Source organism: Canis lupus, chromosome 14 (assembly GCF_003254725.2).
Source record: "Canis lupus dingo isolate Sandy chromosome 14, ASM325472v2, whole genome shotgun sequence".
Taxonomy (NCBI): Eukaryota; Metazoa; Chordata; class Mammalia; order Carnivora; family Canidae; genus Canis; species Canis lupus.
Genome location: NC_064256.1, coordinates 55,334,643 through 55,354,081, shown reverse-complemented (window position 1 = coordinate 55,354,081; position 19,439 = coordinate 55,334,643). Strand labels below are relative to the sequence as shown.

The 19,439-nt window shown below is 40.8% G+C and overlaps 1 protein-coding gene across 2 annotated transcripts; it reads right to left on the bottom strand.

Annotated features, from left to right (window-relative positions):
• CAV2 (caveolin 2) lies at window positions 1-7,669 on the bottom strand. 2 transcript variants are annotated; one of them, XM_025464741.3, is made up of 3 exons: window positions 7,413-7,637; window positions 6,992-7,179; window positions 1-2,300 (listed from the first exon to the last, which is right to left on the bottom strand). In XM_025464741.3, the coding sequence occupies exons 1-3, from the start codon at window positions 7,560-7,562 to the stop codon at window positions 2,150-2,152; spliced, it is 489 nt and encodes a 162-aa protein (XP_025320526.1). In that variant the 5' UTR covers window positions 7,563-7,637; the 3' UTR covers window positions 1-2,149. The 2 variants fall into 2 exon arrangements, with proteins under 2 accessions (XP_025320526.1, XP_025320527.1); XM_025464742.3 differs by lacking the exon at window positions 6,992-7,179 and having other exon boundaries at window positions 2,112-2,300; window positions 7,413-7,669.
• Window positions 7,670-19,439: the final 11,770 nt, after the last annotated feature.

The window sequence follows — 19,439 nt, the reverse complement described above, 5'->3', positions numbered from 1 at the left end:
TTTTATGAGTTTTTAGAAAGTTTATTACTGATACTTATCATCTATTTGCCCCACCCCCAAATAAAAGAACCAACATATTTGTACATGAAACCTGGGTCCACTTGATAAAAAATTTCAATCTTTGAAATAAAATAGTTAATGGCAAATCTCAATAAAAATTCATTTTGACAATAATCAATGCTATTCAGAAATAAGGAAATCATATGTCTTACTTGTTAAAACTTAATGGGTTTTGTTATATGCCTGTGTGTATATATTTTGCTTTAAAACTTATCAATAGCTATTGGAAAAGATATGATTTAAGCTTATGATTTATTTAAAAGCATATTTTAGTAAGCAAATACTTTCGGCCAATCAACATATCCACATATTTTATAAAACACTTTAAATACAACTATATAGTTGTACAGTTTATCGTATAACTATAAAATCACAAGACTGATTGATTTTTAACATAATAAAATCTATGTAGTCAAATGAGTGGTAATGTTTTAAGGTAATGATCATGGGACTCTCAAGGATGCTACAGAGGCACTTTTGAAGTCTCTTTTGTAGCTATTTTCAAAAGGATAGGAGTTTCATAGTTTAATCATTCATTTACTTTGGCCCCCAATAGTATTCCAGTTCAGACATCCTTTATATTTACCAGTCTTGGCAACTTGGAAAAGTAAAACTAATCTTCATCGAATGAAGATTTGTCATCTATGAAGATGTTCAAAGGAATGTTAATTCAGGTTCTGATAATAATTCTGAAATTTGAGCATTTACACACTTTTAAGATGTGTAAATTATAGTAACCACGTATATCATAGACATCTTCTGTATATGCCTCTCATTTTGGAATAATGAGATTTTTAAAACAACAGTGACTCATAACATTGAAATAGGACACTATAGTTCAAAAATGATAAGAACCATTTTATACTGTATAACAAAATCCATATCAGACAATATCTTGGAAGGGTATATCTGTTGGTTTTTGCATGTGTGTGTGTGTGTGTGTGTGTCTGTAGCTCAATCGCATGGGCCCAACAAATTGACAACTTTCCTGTAAGTCTCTCTCCATGAATCACTGCAGTTGAAATAGTGCTTAAGTGTCAGAAATAGCTTTTATGTAAAATGTTATTAAATAGCACCAGTATTACTTGAAGGTAAAGTGAGACATTAACAGGAACGCAGAATACAAGTTTAATTTCTAACTACAAGAGAGAAAGCATCTCCCAGATGAAATACCAGTTAGATTTGGATTATTTTTAAGGTCACAGCCAGGAAAGCATCACTCATGAAACATTTCAGGATTTTGCTTGGAAAAGTTAGAGAAAAGCCCTGTATATCGCTCTTTTACATTATATTCCCAAAGAAGAGATATATGCTTACGTAATCAAGACAGTGCAGTCTCACCAATGAAGTTCCCCATGAAAGATACATTTACTCATTTTATATATTAGTTCAACAAGATAACAAATATAATAAAAGTACTTAAAAGCAATCTGATTAGAGCAACATTTACATTAAGTACAAAATATACAGTAAAATGAAACATCTTATTAAATAGACCTGTAGGTTAACAATACCTTACTTAAAGGTACACATGTTCATGACTCTATTTTCACATTTATTTGTCCTATATTTGATAGCTCCTATTACCACGGCATGCTTTTGTCACTGTAATTTCTAGGATCTTTGTATATTTTTCCTGTAAGTATTCCCATGACTTTATCTGCAAAGGTAATTTAAAAAGCATTGCTTTCAGAGTAAAAAAAAAAAAAAAGAAATTCCATATTTTTTACAAGCAGTTGTGCACAAAACTATTATAGTGTTTGGGAAACGTCCCTCGATCTTTATAAATTCATCGTTATAAAATATGTACTTTTGTACTAAAGTAAAGACTTGCCTTTAAAATTAAGTGTTGCCAACCTACTGTATTATTCTGGCTCTAAAGTTAGATACGAAATCCTTGACTATGAATTAGAAGAGCATTATTTGAGAAGATCTGCCAATCAACATTTCCAAATGTGGTTGCCCATCTTAAAAATGTTTTCTTAATTAGAACAGTTGGGGATGCTTAGAACAGAACAGTAGTGCTTTTGCATTATAACAACAAAGAAGTATTACAGTATCCAGCTCTCCAGCCCTGGGGTCCAAGTGCTCAGTCGTGACTCACTTGCAAGCTGACAGAAGAGAAGCTGCGTCCTACACTTGAACACAACGGGGCAATGACAGCATCTGTTACACTCTTCCATATGGTCTGCACCGAAGGCAGGACCATGAGGCAGGTCTTCACGAAAGGCATTATAATCCTGGAATGGAGGAAGAGATTTGTGTAGGCATTACTGGTTTTACCAAATAAGGCCGCTGACTCTTGCACGTGCATGGAAAGATATAATGATGGCCGAATTTACCTAAATTTGGCTGTACATTTGAAACAAGTAAATAAACAGTGACCCTCAGAGTGATGAGATGCGCAGAGACATGTTGCTTAAAAAAATAAACGAGCATGTAGATACTAAACACTAGTAGTCTTTCGGTAGGTGGCATGCTACCTAAAAGAGTAAAGCAAACAAGAAATAAAACAGTAAATGTATCTGCCCCTAAACATTAAACCTGCTTAATTCTTCATATTTTCCTGAGGTTCTACTTCCAGTTGCCTCATTCCACTTCCCTATCCCTTGGGCGAGGCTGGCTTGGATACTCCTTTTCTTTGGCTTCTAAAGTACAAAATTTCCTAATCCTCAAATTTACCAAAGGGGATCATAAATAGATGGCTCCATTTCTGTCTTTCCTACTAGAATGGAGGCTCTTTGAGTGAGGACACCCTTGAACTTTATCAAAGATTTGAGCTGAACCGAATTTAGCATTCCGTCATGCTTAATATTACTAATTTTTCATAGTTATTATATACACTGTGTGGTAGAGCTGTGTGGTAGGATTAAAAGAACCCTGCAATTATGTCAGAACTCTTAGGCAAAACAAAACAAAAAAACCTAGGCTATACTGGAATTATTTTTTCCTTATGTCTTTTCTCAGGATAATTTGCAAATGTTCATATTCCTCAGGCTGATTAATTTTCTCTATAATCTTCTGAATAATGCTCTCTGTTGTGGAAGTGATATTCGAGCACAAAAGTATCTTTGAATTCTCAGGAATTGTTGGTAGCCTCAATGGAATTTTTATTATTATCTGGATGGGCACAAGGAGGTAAGGTTGATTTTCCTGGTTTACTATTAAAACGGGACTTAAGTAAAGGTCTGCTGTGCTTAGCCGAAAGGGAAGGGAAGATCTGTCCGATTGATTGAGATATTTTTAGAATACTGAATTATTCATATCGACTGTATACACATTTATATTTATCTCATATCTTGTTCCAAGTGCTAAAGACTAAAAGAAATTTTTAAAGAAAATTAATTACGGGGTGTTTCAGAGCTAAACAGTTGAATGGAATGCTGAATGATGACAACTTTTGACTTCTTATCCCATTGTTTCTCACTTGATGTATGGCCTTGGGTGTATCACTACAAATTAAGGTAGAACAGGAGCTCTGACAGATTGGCTATAAGGATTAACACTTACTGTGCACCCTTGAAACGTCTATATGCTGCTGTCATTATAATGTACATATGATGCCGTCACGCGTAAGTAGAACAATGTGAAATCAGAATAAATAGTGAAAAGAAAATAATCTCAAATTGCATGTACTATACAACTAAAGTGTACATCAGAAGGCTTCCTAACCAAATCTACTTCATTAAGAATATAATACACTTTCTCCTCTTCCTTAGGCTAAGACATTTTCTATCGCATAGCTTCTTAGATCTCCATGTTCTAAAAGGGAATTTAAGCACAGGACAAAAGCGGACTTTCCAGTTCAGCAAAGTGCAGCTGCTTACATCTGAGACTTCAGTTGATAGGATATGGTAAACTCATTTTAGTTTTATTTTCTTTAAGTTGTTGTTCTCTCACTGTGGATCAGAGGATCGGATGCTCTTCAAGCACTTCTTAAAGAAACCTTTTAATTTATAGAATGACACACTCCTCCATTGGATAACAAAGCCTTTGGAACAAGAGACTCTTACTTAGCTTTGCATTAAGTATAGTGTCACGTAGGTTGCATGGTCACAGCAATTTGCTATGTTAAAAAGCACCGGATGTTATACTCTATGTTGGCAAATTGAATTTAAATAAGCTTTTTTAAAGAAAGTAAAAATCTCTTCTTGAAGAGAAATTGCTACTATCATATTTCTGCAAGTTGGACCATCTATTTGAATCGCATCCCAGCAAAAACAAGGGTTAAGGGAGCTCCAACCACATTCCTTTGATATGATTCCCTTCGGATCAATGATCTGCTGTTGCCAGATGGTGGCTATCTCCTGAATGCGGTATGGTGTCAAACCGATCCACTGGTCCCTCATGGCCTGTACTTCTGACCAAGGATCCAACATCACCAGATTGAGTTCTGGGTGTTTGTTGTTGTTGTTATTTGTTTGTTGAAGCAATCTTAAATCAGATCCATTGTGATAATGTCATGTGGCTTGAATATCTATTACTGAATACTTTCATAGCTTTCGTTACCAACGTCTTGGTACTAAACAACCCCTGCCCCCTGCCAAAAGAAAAAAGAAAGAAGGGGAGTGAAACAGTGCAGGAGAAAGGCTTATTCAAATAGGTTGGTTCTTTTATAAGGCCTTTCTTTCCTTGATCTGGTCTTATCATGTCATGGGAATGTAATCCATTAATGATAAATCTATTTTATCAATATATAAACTAACTTTTAAGCATTTTTTTTGTTTGAAGTTACTTATCTACTTACAATCACAGCTGCCTGATGATGAATGGATGATTGTTAAATATTAATGTCCCGCATGAATGTAATTTGAAAAACAAGCTGAGGTTAAATAATACATTTTATGTAGCTGAAAAAAAGAAATGGTTTGATGATTCACCACTGGAAGCACTGCGCACACAAAAACACCTTCCGTTTTCAGGAGAACCAGGTGAAGAGAAGCATCATTTGGTAATTGTAGCTTTACTTAGGTCTTCCACTATTTAGAACACGAAAACCGTTTTGTTTTCAATTCCTCAATGGGTGCTCTAGGAAAGCCCAGCTTTGTTGATCATACACATGGCACTCTGTATTTCTAAACAGCTTAATAGCCAACAGTTTACAATATGCTATGTGGTCACTCAGGTTTTCACATTTTTGAAAGAGGTTAGATGACTGGTTTTGGTTAATTAGGAATCCAAAACTTTATGTGCTGGCTTAGGTGTCTTTTAAAAAATCCATGTGCCTAATGTCAGAATACGAGCTAACCATACATCTGGCCTTAGTGAATTTGCTTGTGTATAAAGGCAAAGATTTTCATTCCTCTGGCAGTCTTTTGGCACTTTCAACATATTTTAGTTGTTTTCCATCTTTAGTGATCAAATTAAATTGATGTTCTTTGTCCTTATTTGGTGAATTTTTATTTATCCACTTTTTATAAAGATTTATTTATTTATGTGTGTGTGTGAGAGAGAGAGAGAGGGAGAGGGAGAGGGAGAGGAAGACAGTGTGTGAGTAGGGGGAGGGCTAGAGGGAGAGGGAGAGAAAGAATCCTTAAGCTGACCATGCTGAGCCTGATCAGGATTCCATTTCCTGACCCTGAGATCATGACCTGAGGTGAAATCAAGTCAGTGGCTTAACCAACTGAGCCACCCAAGTGCCCAGATCTTTTTTTTTTTTTATATAATTTAAAAGACTTTTTAGACTCCTTTTTCTCTGTGAGGACTTCCCAGTGCCCCCCCTCCATCTTCCTCAATGGGTTTTCCTCAGCATCTACTTCTGTTACGTAGCCAGCTGCCCTGGTATGCTGAGGCAACTGAAGCAGACCCTACAACTTACTCATCCTTGGCCCAGCGCCCAGCGCCCAGCACAAACTAAGCACTCAATACATTTATCTGGTTGAGCTAACTAGCTAGTTAAGTAACTAAAGCAAATTGATTTACAAGGTAAAGGGGAACTGAGAATAATTTTGTAGCTTCTAGCAATGAACACAATACCTGTTAGGGTGTGAGGGTGTGGCAATACCATGTAAAGTGATTAAGAAAGACATGGAGGCATTTAGGATTATACATTTTGCCAGGACTGCCCTAAGCACAAGCTTGACAACTGTTGCAATACTGGGGGATGATCAGAATGTTCCATCTCTCAGGACCAAGTGAATACCTTTTACAACAATAGCAACACAACTTCTTGGTAGATGTAACACTTTCCTTTAAAATTTTTTTAATGCTTGAAAGGTTCTCCAAAGTTTTATGATGCATTTTGAGTGTAAATAAGGTCACTCAAAATATCCTATTAATGCCCAGTAGGTTTCTATACTTGATTTCCCTTTAAGTTGATGCCACTCCCCATGTTGTGTCATGGGTGAAAAAAAGTAATTTGGAGCCCTTCTCATTTCCTTATCCTGCAGCTTGGGCGTTCATTCGTTTCTGTGGGGGATTCCTCACCTTAATGGCACACACAGGGCCTCTCCTCTGCTGTCATCCTTGCCATTTGCTAGTGGCAGGGCTGGAGCTGCCCCTCCATCCATCGCACGCCTAACCAGGCCTGACATCCCTGCTCAATTATCCTGTCACTGGCGTCCTGCTAGGGGATCCCGTTTGTTTTCGCCCAAGCACAGGTGGTGACCGAATAGAAGGTGATGGAAGACCTGAGTGCCTTGCCCGAACCACGGGCACAAGTCCTAACCCGCAGCCTGTGCGGCGGGGAGCAGGGCCCCCAGGTCGCCACCTGCACCGTCAGCTGGGCCTTAGGAACACCCGAAGGAAGGTCACTTCTGTTTAAGCTCCTCAGCCAACCTAGGCCCCTAAGGAAGGCCCTACCTGGCCCCCGTTCCCGCCCGGGCGCCCGCTCTTCTCGCAGCAGGCCTGGGGAGGACGGGGTGCGGGGGGCAGGGGGCAAGGCACGACCCCGCGGTTCAGCGAGCCGGCGCCCCGGGGTGCCCCTTCTCACCAGATGTGCAGGCAGCTGAGGGTGGCGAAGAGAACCCCTGCCGCGAAGGCCATGGGCATCGCCAGGAGCAACGTCAGGAACTTGTAGATCACGTACTTGCTGACCTCAAACAGGGCATGGCTGCAAATCCACACTTTGTCAAAGGAGTGCGTAGACACGGGCTCCGCGATCACGTCCTCGAAGCCCACCTGCAGGGGCGAGACCAGGGGTCACGAACCTCTGCCGCTGCGCCCCGAGGGGGGGGGGCAGGAGGGGCCGCGGCGCCCCCGGGTGGGGGGAGGGGGGCAGGAGGGGCCGCGGCGCCCCCATCTCCGGGGCGGGCGGGGCACATCACATCGGGGCCGCCAGCGCCCCCCCACCCCGGCCTCCCCCCGCCTCCGCGAGGTGCGAGGCCCCGCGCCCCAGGCCGCCCCGGGCTCACCTGGAGGTGCGAGTTGAGGCGGCGGGGGTCGCGGTCGGAGCCCGAGTCCGCCAGCTGCTCCAGGTCGCCGAAGTCCACGGCGCTGTGGCGGCTGTAGGCGTCGTCGTCCATGCAGAGCTGGACGTCGGCCTTCTCGGTCTCCAGCCCCATCGCGGCGCTCGGGGCGCGGCGGCCGCTGCTGCCCGGCCCGGGCCCCCCTTCCCGCCGCCGCCCCGCCCCGTCCCGCCCCGCCTTCCGCGGGCTCCGCGGCTCCCGGGGCGGGGACCTGGGGGGGAGGGGGACCGGGAGGGAGGGCACGGACCCGAGCCCCGCCCCGCCCCCGGCCCCGCCCCCGGCCCCGCCCCGCCTTGCTCCAGCCCGAGCTGCCGGCTCTTGGCGGAGGACGGACCCGAGCCCCGCCTTGCCCACCTCGGGCCCCCGCAGCTCCCGGGTCGGGGACCCGAGCCCCGCCCCGCCTCGCCTTGCTCCAGCCCGGCGGCTGCGGCTCCCGGGGGCGGGGACGGACTCTAGCCCCGCCCACGCCCCGCCCACGCCCCGCCTTGCTCCGCGCCCGCCGGCTCCCGGAGGGGCCAAGGCCCCGCCCCCGCCACGCCCCCGCCACGCCCCTTCCGCGCCCACCGGCTCCTGGAGGGGCCAAGACCACGCCCCCGCCACGCCCCCGCCACGCCCCCTCCGGGCCCGCCGCTCCTGGGGGGCCCGAGCCCCGCCCCACCCCGCCCCGCCCGGGAGGTGGCTCCCGCCCCGAGTCCCGCCGCCACTTTTTAGCCGGGTCGCAGCCCGCCTCCGGCTGGGAAGCGTCCAACGGGCACATTCGGGCCCCCGGGGACCCCGGGTCCCCGCCACCGCGGGGCTGCAGAGCCCCTGGGTCCCGGCTGATGCCTGGAACCGCGATCCTCAGCAGCTGCGCGACGCAGGGCTGACGCGCTCCCTGCAGGGACGCGCCCAGGTGCTTAGGAGCGCGGGTCTAGAGCCCCAGGTTTGTCTCCACCTCGCGGCTCTACCCTCCACCGTGTGCCCGGGACCCAGCTGCCTCCTTGTAAAATGGGAGCAACTGGGCGCGGGGCGCCTGGGTGGCCCAGGTCAGGATCCCCGAGTTCTGGGATCAGCCCCTCGTGGGGCTCCTGCTCCGTAGAGAGCCTGCTTCTCTGCACCCCGCCCCCCCCCGCTCCTGCAGGTGCGCGCTCTCCCTCGCTCAGATTAATACATAAATATATTTTTTTAAAAATGGGAGCAATTGTTCTTGCTTCACAGTGGTCGCTCGAGAATGAAATTCCTGCAACACCTACACGCTCTCGGAACACACAGCTAGGACACACCTGATTGCTAGGCAGTCGCACAGGTGCTGGAGCATCCAGCCAGCACCGCAGCTGCCGAGCTCCCAGGGCCCACAGGTGTGTGAGCCCGCTGGAGGCGAGGCGAGGAACGAGATGCTCCGGTGAGCTCCCCGTCCCCGGGGTGTTGCACTCTCAGAGCAGAAAGGAGGTCTCTCTCTCTCTCCCTCTCTCTGCCCCCCCCCCTTTCTTCCCTTCTAAATTAAAACTCTTAATTTGCCTTTGAATCAAGCGCTGCTGAAAGATGTCATTTCCTCTCCAAGATGCAGCCGCATTCACAACTACCTGTGAACAAGCCCCTGCCAGGCTGCAAGAGAGGAGCCAGACTGCCGAGTGGCCCCTCAGAAGCTTTCAGAAAGGAGGAGTTTGCATGTTTCCAAGGGTTAAAAAAGTCTGGTGGACTTAGATCCTTCTTTGGGGAGGAAAGTACTCAGTGAAAATTTGCCAAAAGCAAAAGGGTCTTAGCCTTGTGGGGTTGCCGGCTGCTTGCTAAGACGGAGTAACAATGCAGTTAAGTATTGCTGAAAATCAGTGTATTGGGAACTTGCTGCATGTATCAAATCCTGGTGTGTGAACTGGATTTGAAGAATCACTTCTAATTAAAAAAAAAAGGCTGTTTTTGAAAGAAAACAATAAGAATTATACACAGTTAAGAATTGACACAAAGAGCAGGATCTGAATAAGAATTATACACAAAGAGCAGGATCTGAATAGGAAAACTATTTTGGAACCAAAACTCAATATTCCTAGTCATTAAATGGATGGCAGTGTTGGTGCCCCATGCTTGAATCTCATGCCTGTCACAGAGGTGGTCGTGTTTGCCCATTCTCTTGTTTCTTACTCTTCTTTCCCAATTTTATTCAGGTTCAGTTCATTCCAAAGTGGTGACTTACACATTTTGCTTATTGCCTTTTCTATCCTTCTCTACCTCCTCCTTAGCAGACTGACTCTAGGAGTCGGGGCTCTTCTGGAGTTGTTGCCCCAAAACTGTTTATCAAAGTGAATAGAAGACATTAATGCTTAAGAAAATTCATACTAACGATTACTAGGAAATGGAAAAGAAATGAATTTATAGCGAAATAACCTTTTGTAAAAATTTATTTTCCTTAATAAAATCCCAGATTTTAAAATATTGCTGAAGAAGAAAGTCATTCCCATGGTGCTAGAGTTGAAGCAGTGGCTGAAAATCTGGCTAAGCGTCTTTCCTTTCTTTGTCCTCTGATCACGTTTACATTTCCAGTGGGATTAGTAAGACATTTGCAATAATTTTCAAAAGTAATTGACTCATTTTTCAGGCATCAGGGCCAGGAGGCCAAAAAGCGGAAGAAATTAACATTGTCTTAATGGAACAGCTTAGATTATGGATTCATTTGTAATATGATAGGTATTTATGAAAATGTGATTCTAAAACCTAAGCTAAGAGAAACCCATCTAGGTTTATCGTATTTTGCATAGGGCTTAAAAAAGGATTAACTCATTCATTCACTCTCAAACTTTTATTGAGTACCCCCCCATGGATTGATCTGTGTGAGGTTCCTATTTTGATGAAATTCTAGTTCATTTCATCATTTTAATACCAAAGATTTTTTGAGAAGAGCTATAAAAGTGATTTTGCTTATCTTATGAGTAGATGCTTAGAAAATGTTAGTTACTGTTCTCAAGGAGTTTGAACCCATGATTACCGAGGCAGATGGTCCCTATTCACTGGAAGGGGGATCTACCAGAAAAGGAAGAAGACAGGAAGGGGATTGAGCTGAGCACACACTAGTATCTCCCAAACCACAGGATTATTCCTTTGATAACTTTCTTTAATTTTTTTTAAATTGCCCTATAACCAAAGGAACTAAAAAATTTTGTAATAAATACATACTGGTACATTCATCTTCTGGCTGTTATAGCTTCTGACAAGAGGGCTGATTTTCAGATGTGGCATATTAATATGTTTGAAGAATAACAACTGAATAATTGATTAGTTTTTATGAGTAGGATAATTTGTAATAATTTTGTTCCTCACTTTTCTCAGTGTATTGTCTGAGAAAAATGATTTTTCTAGTTCATTGAAAATTGGAGTGCATGCTTTTATGAATGAAAATAGCTGATTTTTCCCTTCTACTCTTCCTTTCTCCTTCTTTCTCTCTCTCTTTCTTTCTTCCTTTCTGTCACAAATCACAAAAGTGTCATTTTTTTCTCCTGTATAGCTTATGAACAACGTTAGGCAGGGTCTGTTTTACAAATTGCCATCGTGAAATTGGTTATTAATGATAATATTAATTTTAATGAAAAATTAATGAAATAATGACTCCTTAATTTCACCATACAGTATTATGAGTTAATAATGTTTAAAACATTTGGGGTAGACCAGACTTTCTCAGCCTCAATACCATTAACATTTTGAGTCAGATCATTCTTTGTTGTGAGGGGCTGTCTTGTGCATCGCAGGATGTTTAGCAGCATCCCTGGCCTCAGTCCACTGAGTTGCCAACAATAGCACTCCCCAGTTTCAGCAAACAAAAACATTTCCAGGCATTGCCAAATGTCCTCTGGGATCCAACATCACCTTTCTCCTCCTTTCCTGGGCTGAGAACCCTTAGGTAGCACATTATTGAAACAGTTCTTCGTGTGAATGGGAAAAATTAAGGTCCAGCTGTCCATTTACAACCCCGTGCTTATGATAAATCTCAGAATTGTAATGCCAATTTGTCACAAACTCCAGGGAATTTTGAAATTAAATTTAAGGATACTTGTTTGCTCTCTTAAGTTTCCAAAGAACCCCTTATCATTGGTTACAGATTTTCCAATGCACTGCTGGTATTATTTGAGGGATATATATACCGCATTTGGAGACCAACAAGAAGCAACTGTCAGGCCCTGTCTACCTTGCAACCTCCTGCTCTTCCCTCACAAGAGCCAGAATGGATAATTACAGCTAGAAAAATGGAAATTGGGGATTTCTGGATTTCCCAGGTTTGTAAGGTTTAGTAATTTTTGAGACTCCTTAGCAACTGAATAGCTTTTCAAGTTTTAGGTGAACTTAACAGAGAAGTCCAGGGAGCTGTTGGTGGAAGAGCCAGGCAATTGCTTAAGCATCTCCTCCTAGACTTGCTCACTCCCAGCAGGCACTAAGCCTGGGCAATTTGGAAAGACCTCCAGTGTGCTCGCTGTATGACCCATTCTCTCTGTGGATAGTGGCTGTTTCTTGCATAACTCCCTGTCCCTTAGTCCTTCATCAGTGTATCTCTTCCTCTTCTTCCCCCTCCGTCCCCATTGCCCAGTTACCCCTTCCTCAATACACAGGACAGCCTCTCCCCAAACAATTTAAAGGAACAGATTTTAAAAATACCTGTTATTAAAGTTATTCAATAATCAACTGTTGTGGCGTGGTGCCCGAGAGTTGCATGGCATTTAATAAAAGCTTGTTCATTTTTTTTCTTACCTAAGACTTGTCTTTTTGTAAACATTGTGGGTAAAATTAGCCTTGTACTGGTGAACCAGGGAAATTTTAGTTTGATATTAAGACATAGTCATTTATTTGTAATTAGTGCCAACTTAATCTTCTGGCTGTTTCAAATAGCACCTGCTTTGGCCAAAAACCTCTTCTCATACACAAGAATTTCCAGAATTCACTTTTGTTTGGAAACACTTGACTATAGAAGTAGACAAGGAGAAGTACACTCTTAAAAAGTCCATATTCATGATTAGAGCTGAGAGGATAGGTCTTTCCATTCTTATTCAAAACAATGTGTGACAATGAATTTCAGATTTATTTTATCCTGTTTTCCATAAGTGAAGGATGTTCCTGTTTAATCTTCTGATTATCCCATTCATTTCTGGAATACTGTATATATAAATAAGACACGTCCATAGGGCTTTGATATTTTATCTTTCCAGAACATGAAATAGACACTAATTAGCTTTTGGTGAGCACCAGCTCTCAAGTTAACCTCTTAATAAGTACAACTTCTTCTGTATTCAAATGGGAACATATTTCTGTAAAGATGAATCGTTACATGTTTTCCAAATACCAATTGAAATATGCACAATAAGACTACTAATTATTAAAACAACAAATCTAGAGGTTGTTTTCTTGACTTGGGGTTTTATTTTGGACAGAAAAAGTATGATTTAATTTGAAGACTTGTTTTCTCTAGCAATTCTTTTTACAAATGTTATTTCACTTTCATTTAGAGTAAATGCCAGTTTAAAAACATGACATAGCTCATCTACTTTCATCAAGAGAAAGAAAGATGGAATTATTTTTGGTTTTGTTCAATATTAGTGCATATTTCCAATATAAGAATAAAGACAAAACCACAGAATACCTTAGTGTCTTAGTGTCTATTAGGTGACCTTTAGTGCTCAAGAGAGTCATCTGGGAATCAAGAGCAAGGGGAATCCAACTGCACGGAGCAGATGGAAGATTGGAATGCCGCCAAGGGGCTGGGCAGAAGAATTTTTAGATTCTATTTTTCATTCAATAAATATGTGGGAAGAATTGTGTTTCTACAGTTTACTAAAATAATATTTGTCTATTTCTGTTCTGTGGTTACCCAAAACTCTAAGGCAGATTTTTACACTTACCTAAAGGCACAAAATAAATTCAGCAATTTAGGTTGTCTTTACGTTCTCTTTCTGGGCCACTGAAGCCCAGTTAGGCCCTCTGTCTGCCAACTGCTTTTTAACTTCTAGGTTCCTAGTTTGCAACAGTGAAAGGATTGCACCTGAAGGTAGATATTAAAGAAGTTATTTATTTATTTAGATTTTATTTATTTATTCATGAGAGACACAGAGAGACAGAGAGGCAGAGACACAGGCAGAGGGAGAAGCAGGCTCCATGCAGGGAGCCCGACGTGGGACTTGATCCCGGGTCTCCAGGATCACGCCCTGGGCTGAAGGGGGCACTAAACTGCTGAGCCATCCGGGATACCCTCTATTTTTTTTTTTTTTAAAAGAAGTTACTCTATTAGATACATCATATATAGGACTATTGACATTCTGTGTCTGAATAAGGTAATTTTTCTTTTGTTAAACAATTAGTAAGTGAATAAATGTCTGATTTCAAAAAGCAATTTTAATGGATGTCTGCATTTTCTTAAAAAGGTAGGAACCCTTCTGAGCATTCAGAACATTCTTGTCATACTAATCTCAAGAGAAACTGTAAACTTTTCAATGAAATATGCACTGTTTCCTATAACATCTGTATTTATGTCACCATCTCACTTTTGGGAAATGATAACAATTATTTCCCAAATAGAGTGACATTTTCTCCTTGATAATAGTGAGTGAATGTAAGATTCTGCTTGTCATTGATGATCGGTCTACATACATTCACATAATGACACATTTTACTAACAAGTGTGCTTTTTCCTTTTTAAAAATTATTGTGGTCATTGGAAGCTCTTGGATAAACATCTCACTGAAAATCAACTTAGATAGTAAAACACTGTGGCCCTGAAAAACTGCACACTACTTTATTTGGAAATAGTAGAATTTGCAGAATGTTGCTGTAAAGGGCATGTTACTCAAATTACTTGGTTCTGAAGACTCTTACTATGAAAGCAAAGTATTTTCTGAAGGAGTAGAGCACAAATAGCTAAATGTTTGGGCCAAAAAATAGAGTTATTATTTTATTACTTTGGAAAAGCTTATCCAATTTCACCATATACATATTGCAAGTCTTTTTCATTAAAAAATTGCATAATACAGGACGAAAGAGGTGGCAAATGAATGCTAAGTTTAAATTATTCATAATTATAGGATGCTGATTATTTGTCAGAGTTGGACTATCTTTTAGGAACAGAATAAAATGCAAGTAAGTTCCTTTTAGATGTAGGGAGATATTTTAGGATATTAGAACCTCCTCTAGAGTCCTACACTCCTGCCATGGATCTCATTTTCTTTTAGGTTTCTTTGGTGTCTTCTTGTTGGTTTGTTTTTTCCTGCCAGAGAAAGTGTTCCCATGATGAACGGTTTTTTTTTTTTTTTTCTTCTCTCTTTCTTAATTTCTTGCTGTTTTCTTTTCCAAAATGTTATTTTCGCCACTTACACAGTCTTGGTCATTAATCTCAGGATTGGGAAGAACTTAGAGGTTCTAGACCAACGTTCACTCATCCCCAAATCTTCATAATTGACCTTATAGATTGCTGGAATATTTAGCAATGGGGAATTATTTTATAAGGAACCAAATGTGGTTTTTATAAAATTCTTTATTATTTCTTCCAGATCATCTATTTACCTGAAATTCTTTTCCATCCTTCCTACTTACCCTCCCTCCTTCCTTCCATCTGTCCGTCCATCCAGTATCATTTTCTGCCTTCTACAGTTAAAACAAGGATGTGAAATGTCAGCCCTTGAAGTATTTGAAGACAGTTTTTAAACACCAAGCACTGTTACTACTAAATCCCCCATTTAACTGAACAGATTCATTTCCTGCAATTGTTCTTTGCGTGTCACTGTTCCAAAATGCTTCTTCTAATTCTCTCTCTCTCTTTTTTTTTTTTTTGATCCTGTTCCTGATCTTGAAATCACTCATAGAGCATAACACTTGGTCTGGGGTCTCAGCAGTACGTGGAAAAGCAAGCATATTATATCATCTTCTTGGTATTGATCTCTATACTGTTAGATTTTTTGACTGCTCCGTCTTGGTGCTGCTTCAAACTAATACCATTGGACATTAAACTTTTAAGTCTTTTGTATTCATTTGTATTTTAGTTAGGTCATACTGCTAATATGAAGTACTTGAATATTTGATCTTAACAGGATGACCATATTATTCCTATTAAATTTTATCATCTTTGAGTTTCTTAATTTTGACAGTTTTCAGTGAATTACTTTACTGTTAATTTGCAATTTTGCCTTTATCTGTATCCATCATCACTGGCAAAATTTTGAATAGGGCAGTGTTGAGAACCGACTTAGTTATAAAACATTCCAATATAATGCCTATAAATATTATCTACCTGCTGATGATTTGAAGCCTGTTCCCAAGCTTCAAATTTGTATGTTCTGCTGATAACTTTGACATCTCAAACTTTGTCCAAAACCCAGCTCTTCACTTGACTTCTTACTGCTAGTCATTCTCCTCACATAGTTGGTCTTGAATTCTTTCGTTTCCCTCATTGCCTCCTTTCCCGTCAAGCTGGTTAGTTCTACCTCCAAACTCGATGCTTTCACCTTCTTCATTTTCACTTCCTCTCCCTGGTCTAAATTAACATCACAACCTGAATCATCTCTGTAGGCTCCATATTCTTCTGATTCTGCTTCCATTCTTCTCCCAGAAATTGTTTTCTCCACATAGCACCCACCATGTCTAAGAATATATATATTTTTACTAAAGAGTTGTGTGATGTGTATGTATATACATATCAAAGTGAACAGATTTAAGCATCAGCTGGACTTATCACAAGGAAAGCGCACCCTATAACCTCCACTCAGATCAGTAAACAGAACATTACCAGACCCCAGAAATCTGTCACATACCAGTCTCTCGGTCACCCTCATCTCTTTCCCCAAAGTAACTATGATCCTGAACTCTAACATGAGGTATTAGACTGGCTTGTTATAAATTTTACATAAAGGGCACCATATAGGGAAGCCCCGGTGGCTCAGCGGTTTAGTGCCGCCTGCAGTCCAGGGCCTAATCCTGGAGACCCGGGATTGAGTCCCACGTCGGGCTCCCTGCATGGAGCCTGTTTCTCCCTCTGCCTGTGTCTCTGCTTCTCTCTCTCTCTCTGCCTCTCTCTGTCTCTCATGAATAAATAAATAAAATCTTAAATAAAAATAAAAAATATTAAAAAAGGCACCATATATAATACTTTGCAAAAGTCTAATTCATTTCATTAAGCATGACTGTGAGATACACCCAAGTTGTATAGAGGAATAGTTCTGTCATTTTCATTTCATCTCCCTTCATTGCTGTGTGGTGTTTCATTGTAGGAATAAGCCACAATTCATTTGTCTACTTTAACTCTGATGGATGCATGGGTTGTTTCCTTTTAGGGGTTGCCATGAATACTACTGGTATGGCATTTTGACTATGTGTTTTGGTGCAGATATATCCATACCTCTGTCAGGTTTGTGTCGAAGAGAATATTTGCCAAGTGAAAGGGTAAATGTGTTTTCAATTATAGTAGATATTTCTGTTTTATAAAGTGATTGTACTAATTTACATGTTTATCAGCAGTGAGCGAAAATTCCAGTTGCTTCACATCCTCACCATGAATTTATTAATTCAACAAGAATATGAGAAAATATTAAGGTTGGCAGTGTCAAGAGTGGAAGGTTGACAGATCCCTGCTGTCTATTTAAAACCCGGAGGTAGATGAAAGGCAAAATCAAGTACTGGTTTGAGACCGTTATTTTTCCCAAAAGGTGGATCGCTGGAAACACACTCGTAGGAACACAGAAGGGTCAACATAATCAACCTAGCTAAAATGTCTCTTTGGGGAATAGAAAATGCATTCTTATTCACTCTACTTGCTTCCTGGGAAGGGATATATCAAATGTTACAGGATACATCTTGCTTTTACAAGCTTTCTTTTAAAATGTCTAATTATGAGTGAGTGTTTTTCTTTTTTCCTAAATATCGTGATATATTCAGTATCATAATTCTTCCATTATGTGCCAGTGACTTCTCTATTTCTCTATCTTTGCTGTCTCTTTTAGCTTAACTGAATACATAAATATGTAAATATATATACATTTGTAATACATTTAAAGATCTATAATTTTGATGTCTAGAGATGACAGTTGAGAAGTACTGACCTAATTCCTTGATGATTCTGACTAACCTTCATGGTTAAAGCCAATGTTAACATCTCAGGTCCAAACTAAAACATTTCTGGGAGGGCAAGGGGGGTGCTGTGGATAATTACATCAGGATAACCAATGTAGACAGAGACTGTCCCAGGCAAATTAAAACCTATCGCCATTGAGCTTGATAACAGTCGTCAGGCCATCTTTCCCCATTTCCAGGGCTATTTATGGCTGATGCCTTAAAGTGATTGGAGTTGTTCAGGAGGTTGGGGAAAAGAGAATTTTCCCCGAAAGTATCATGTGGTAGGAAAAAAAGGGGGGGGGGTTTAGAGTTAGGTTTTAATTCCTTTTCTAAAAATCATTAGCTTATAACTTTGGTTGTTACTTGACCTCTCTTGTCCTGAGTTCTTCATCAGAAAATCGCAATGACATGAGCATGAAACAAAATGCCTGAGAAAGGGTTAAATTATGCCATTACTGGAAAAGATACTCAATACATTTTAGTCTCCTCAGATGGTCAATTCTTGCAGAAGACAAGATAACTAAAGGGAGGGTCAAGTCTCTCACCCACCTCATAATTCTTAATATTGTGTATATCTTTTATATTTTCCTTCAAATACATTTTACATTTGCTGCTGAGAACTACCCTGTGAATTAGGCAAGACAATTGTTATTATATTCATATTAGAGCCAAAGAACCTGAGGCTCAAAGAAGTTTAAAGAGTGACAGACTTTTCATTGTTATTAAATATTAGGTAAAAACTCAAGTTTCTTGAGTTTTAGTCCAGGACTTTTTCCAACATTTGCAGGTTCTTCCTGCTTCTTTCAGGGAAATGGATGGGGAATTAATTAACTCTGCTCCTTCGGCTTGAGATAGATATCACATTGATTTGAAAAAACCTTTTAATAAAATATTTAAGGTGTGTTTGCTTATAAGTTATGCTTTGCTTTATTTTTTGATACAGGTGAGATGTCAATTATAGTTCTGGAAGCAGCTAAAGAATAAAATCACTAACCTCAGAATCTGCATATATATGATATATTTTATGGTTATTCCAAAACAAAGGCTCAATTCTGCAGTGGCTTTTCCCTGAATACTGGAAATGCCTCAGATAGGCTTCCTTCAGCTTGCTCTTCAGGGAGAGCATTATGCTCTTGGAGTGCTGATAGTATATCCAAAATGAAATTGATAATTTCAATCTGTGAAAAAAAGCACATAATTTATTTTGAAGGCAAATGGAAAGGAAATCATAGGCCAACTATTGTTGAGAATTATTTTCCACTGTTTTCTTCAACTGATAGCATGAGATAGCTAAAATTAATCCTAAAACATTTGGAGCTTAAGAGTTAGGACTTTGCTAGTTCTTCAACAACAAAGGAAAGAGGGGAAAACAGGTGGACAATGTTCCAAGTCAATGGGAGTGGCTCATGCCTTTCCAAAGGGGGATGGGCTGGTGGACTGAGCACTGGCAAGGGAAGGGGCCACCCACATGGCTGCAGGTTTGGCCCAAATAGCTCTGAAGTGCTTCAGAAAATTCTGCACTAAAAGAGTAGTAAGAAACGCATGTACTTTGCTGTCTTCGGGAGAATGGTCTAAATGGAAGATGGAACCATATGGAAAAAATTTAGGGTATTTTTGGGTTTCTTTTTTTTTTAAATAACAGCTTTATTGAGCTATAATTCACATACCATGCAATTTACAAATTTAAAATGCATAATTCAGTGGTTTTTGGTGTATTCAGAGTTGTGCAATCATCTCCACAATCAATTTTAGAACATTTTCATCACCCTCAAAGGAAACTACACATTAGCTATTATCTCCCAATCCCTCCATTTCCCCCAGCCCTAGGCAACCACTGATCTACTTTCTATCTCTGTAGATTTGCCTGTTCTGAGCATTTCATATAAACGAATGTGTGCAATATCTGGTCTTGTGTTACTGCTC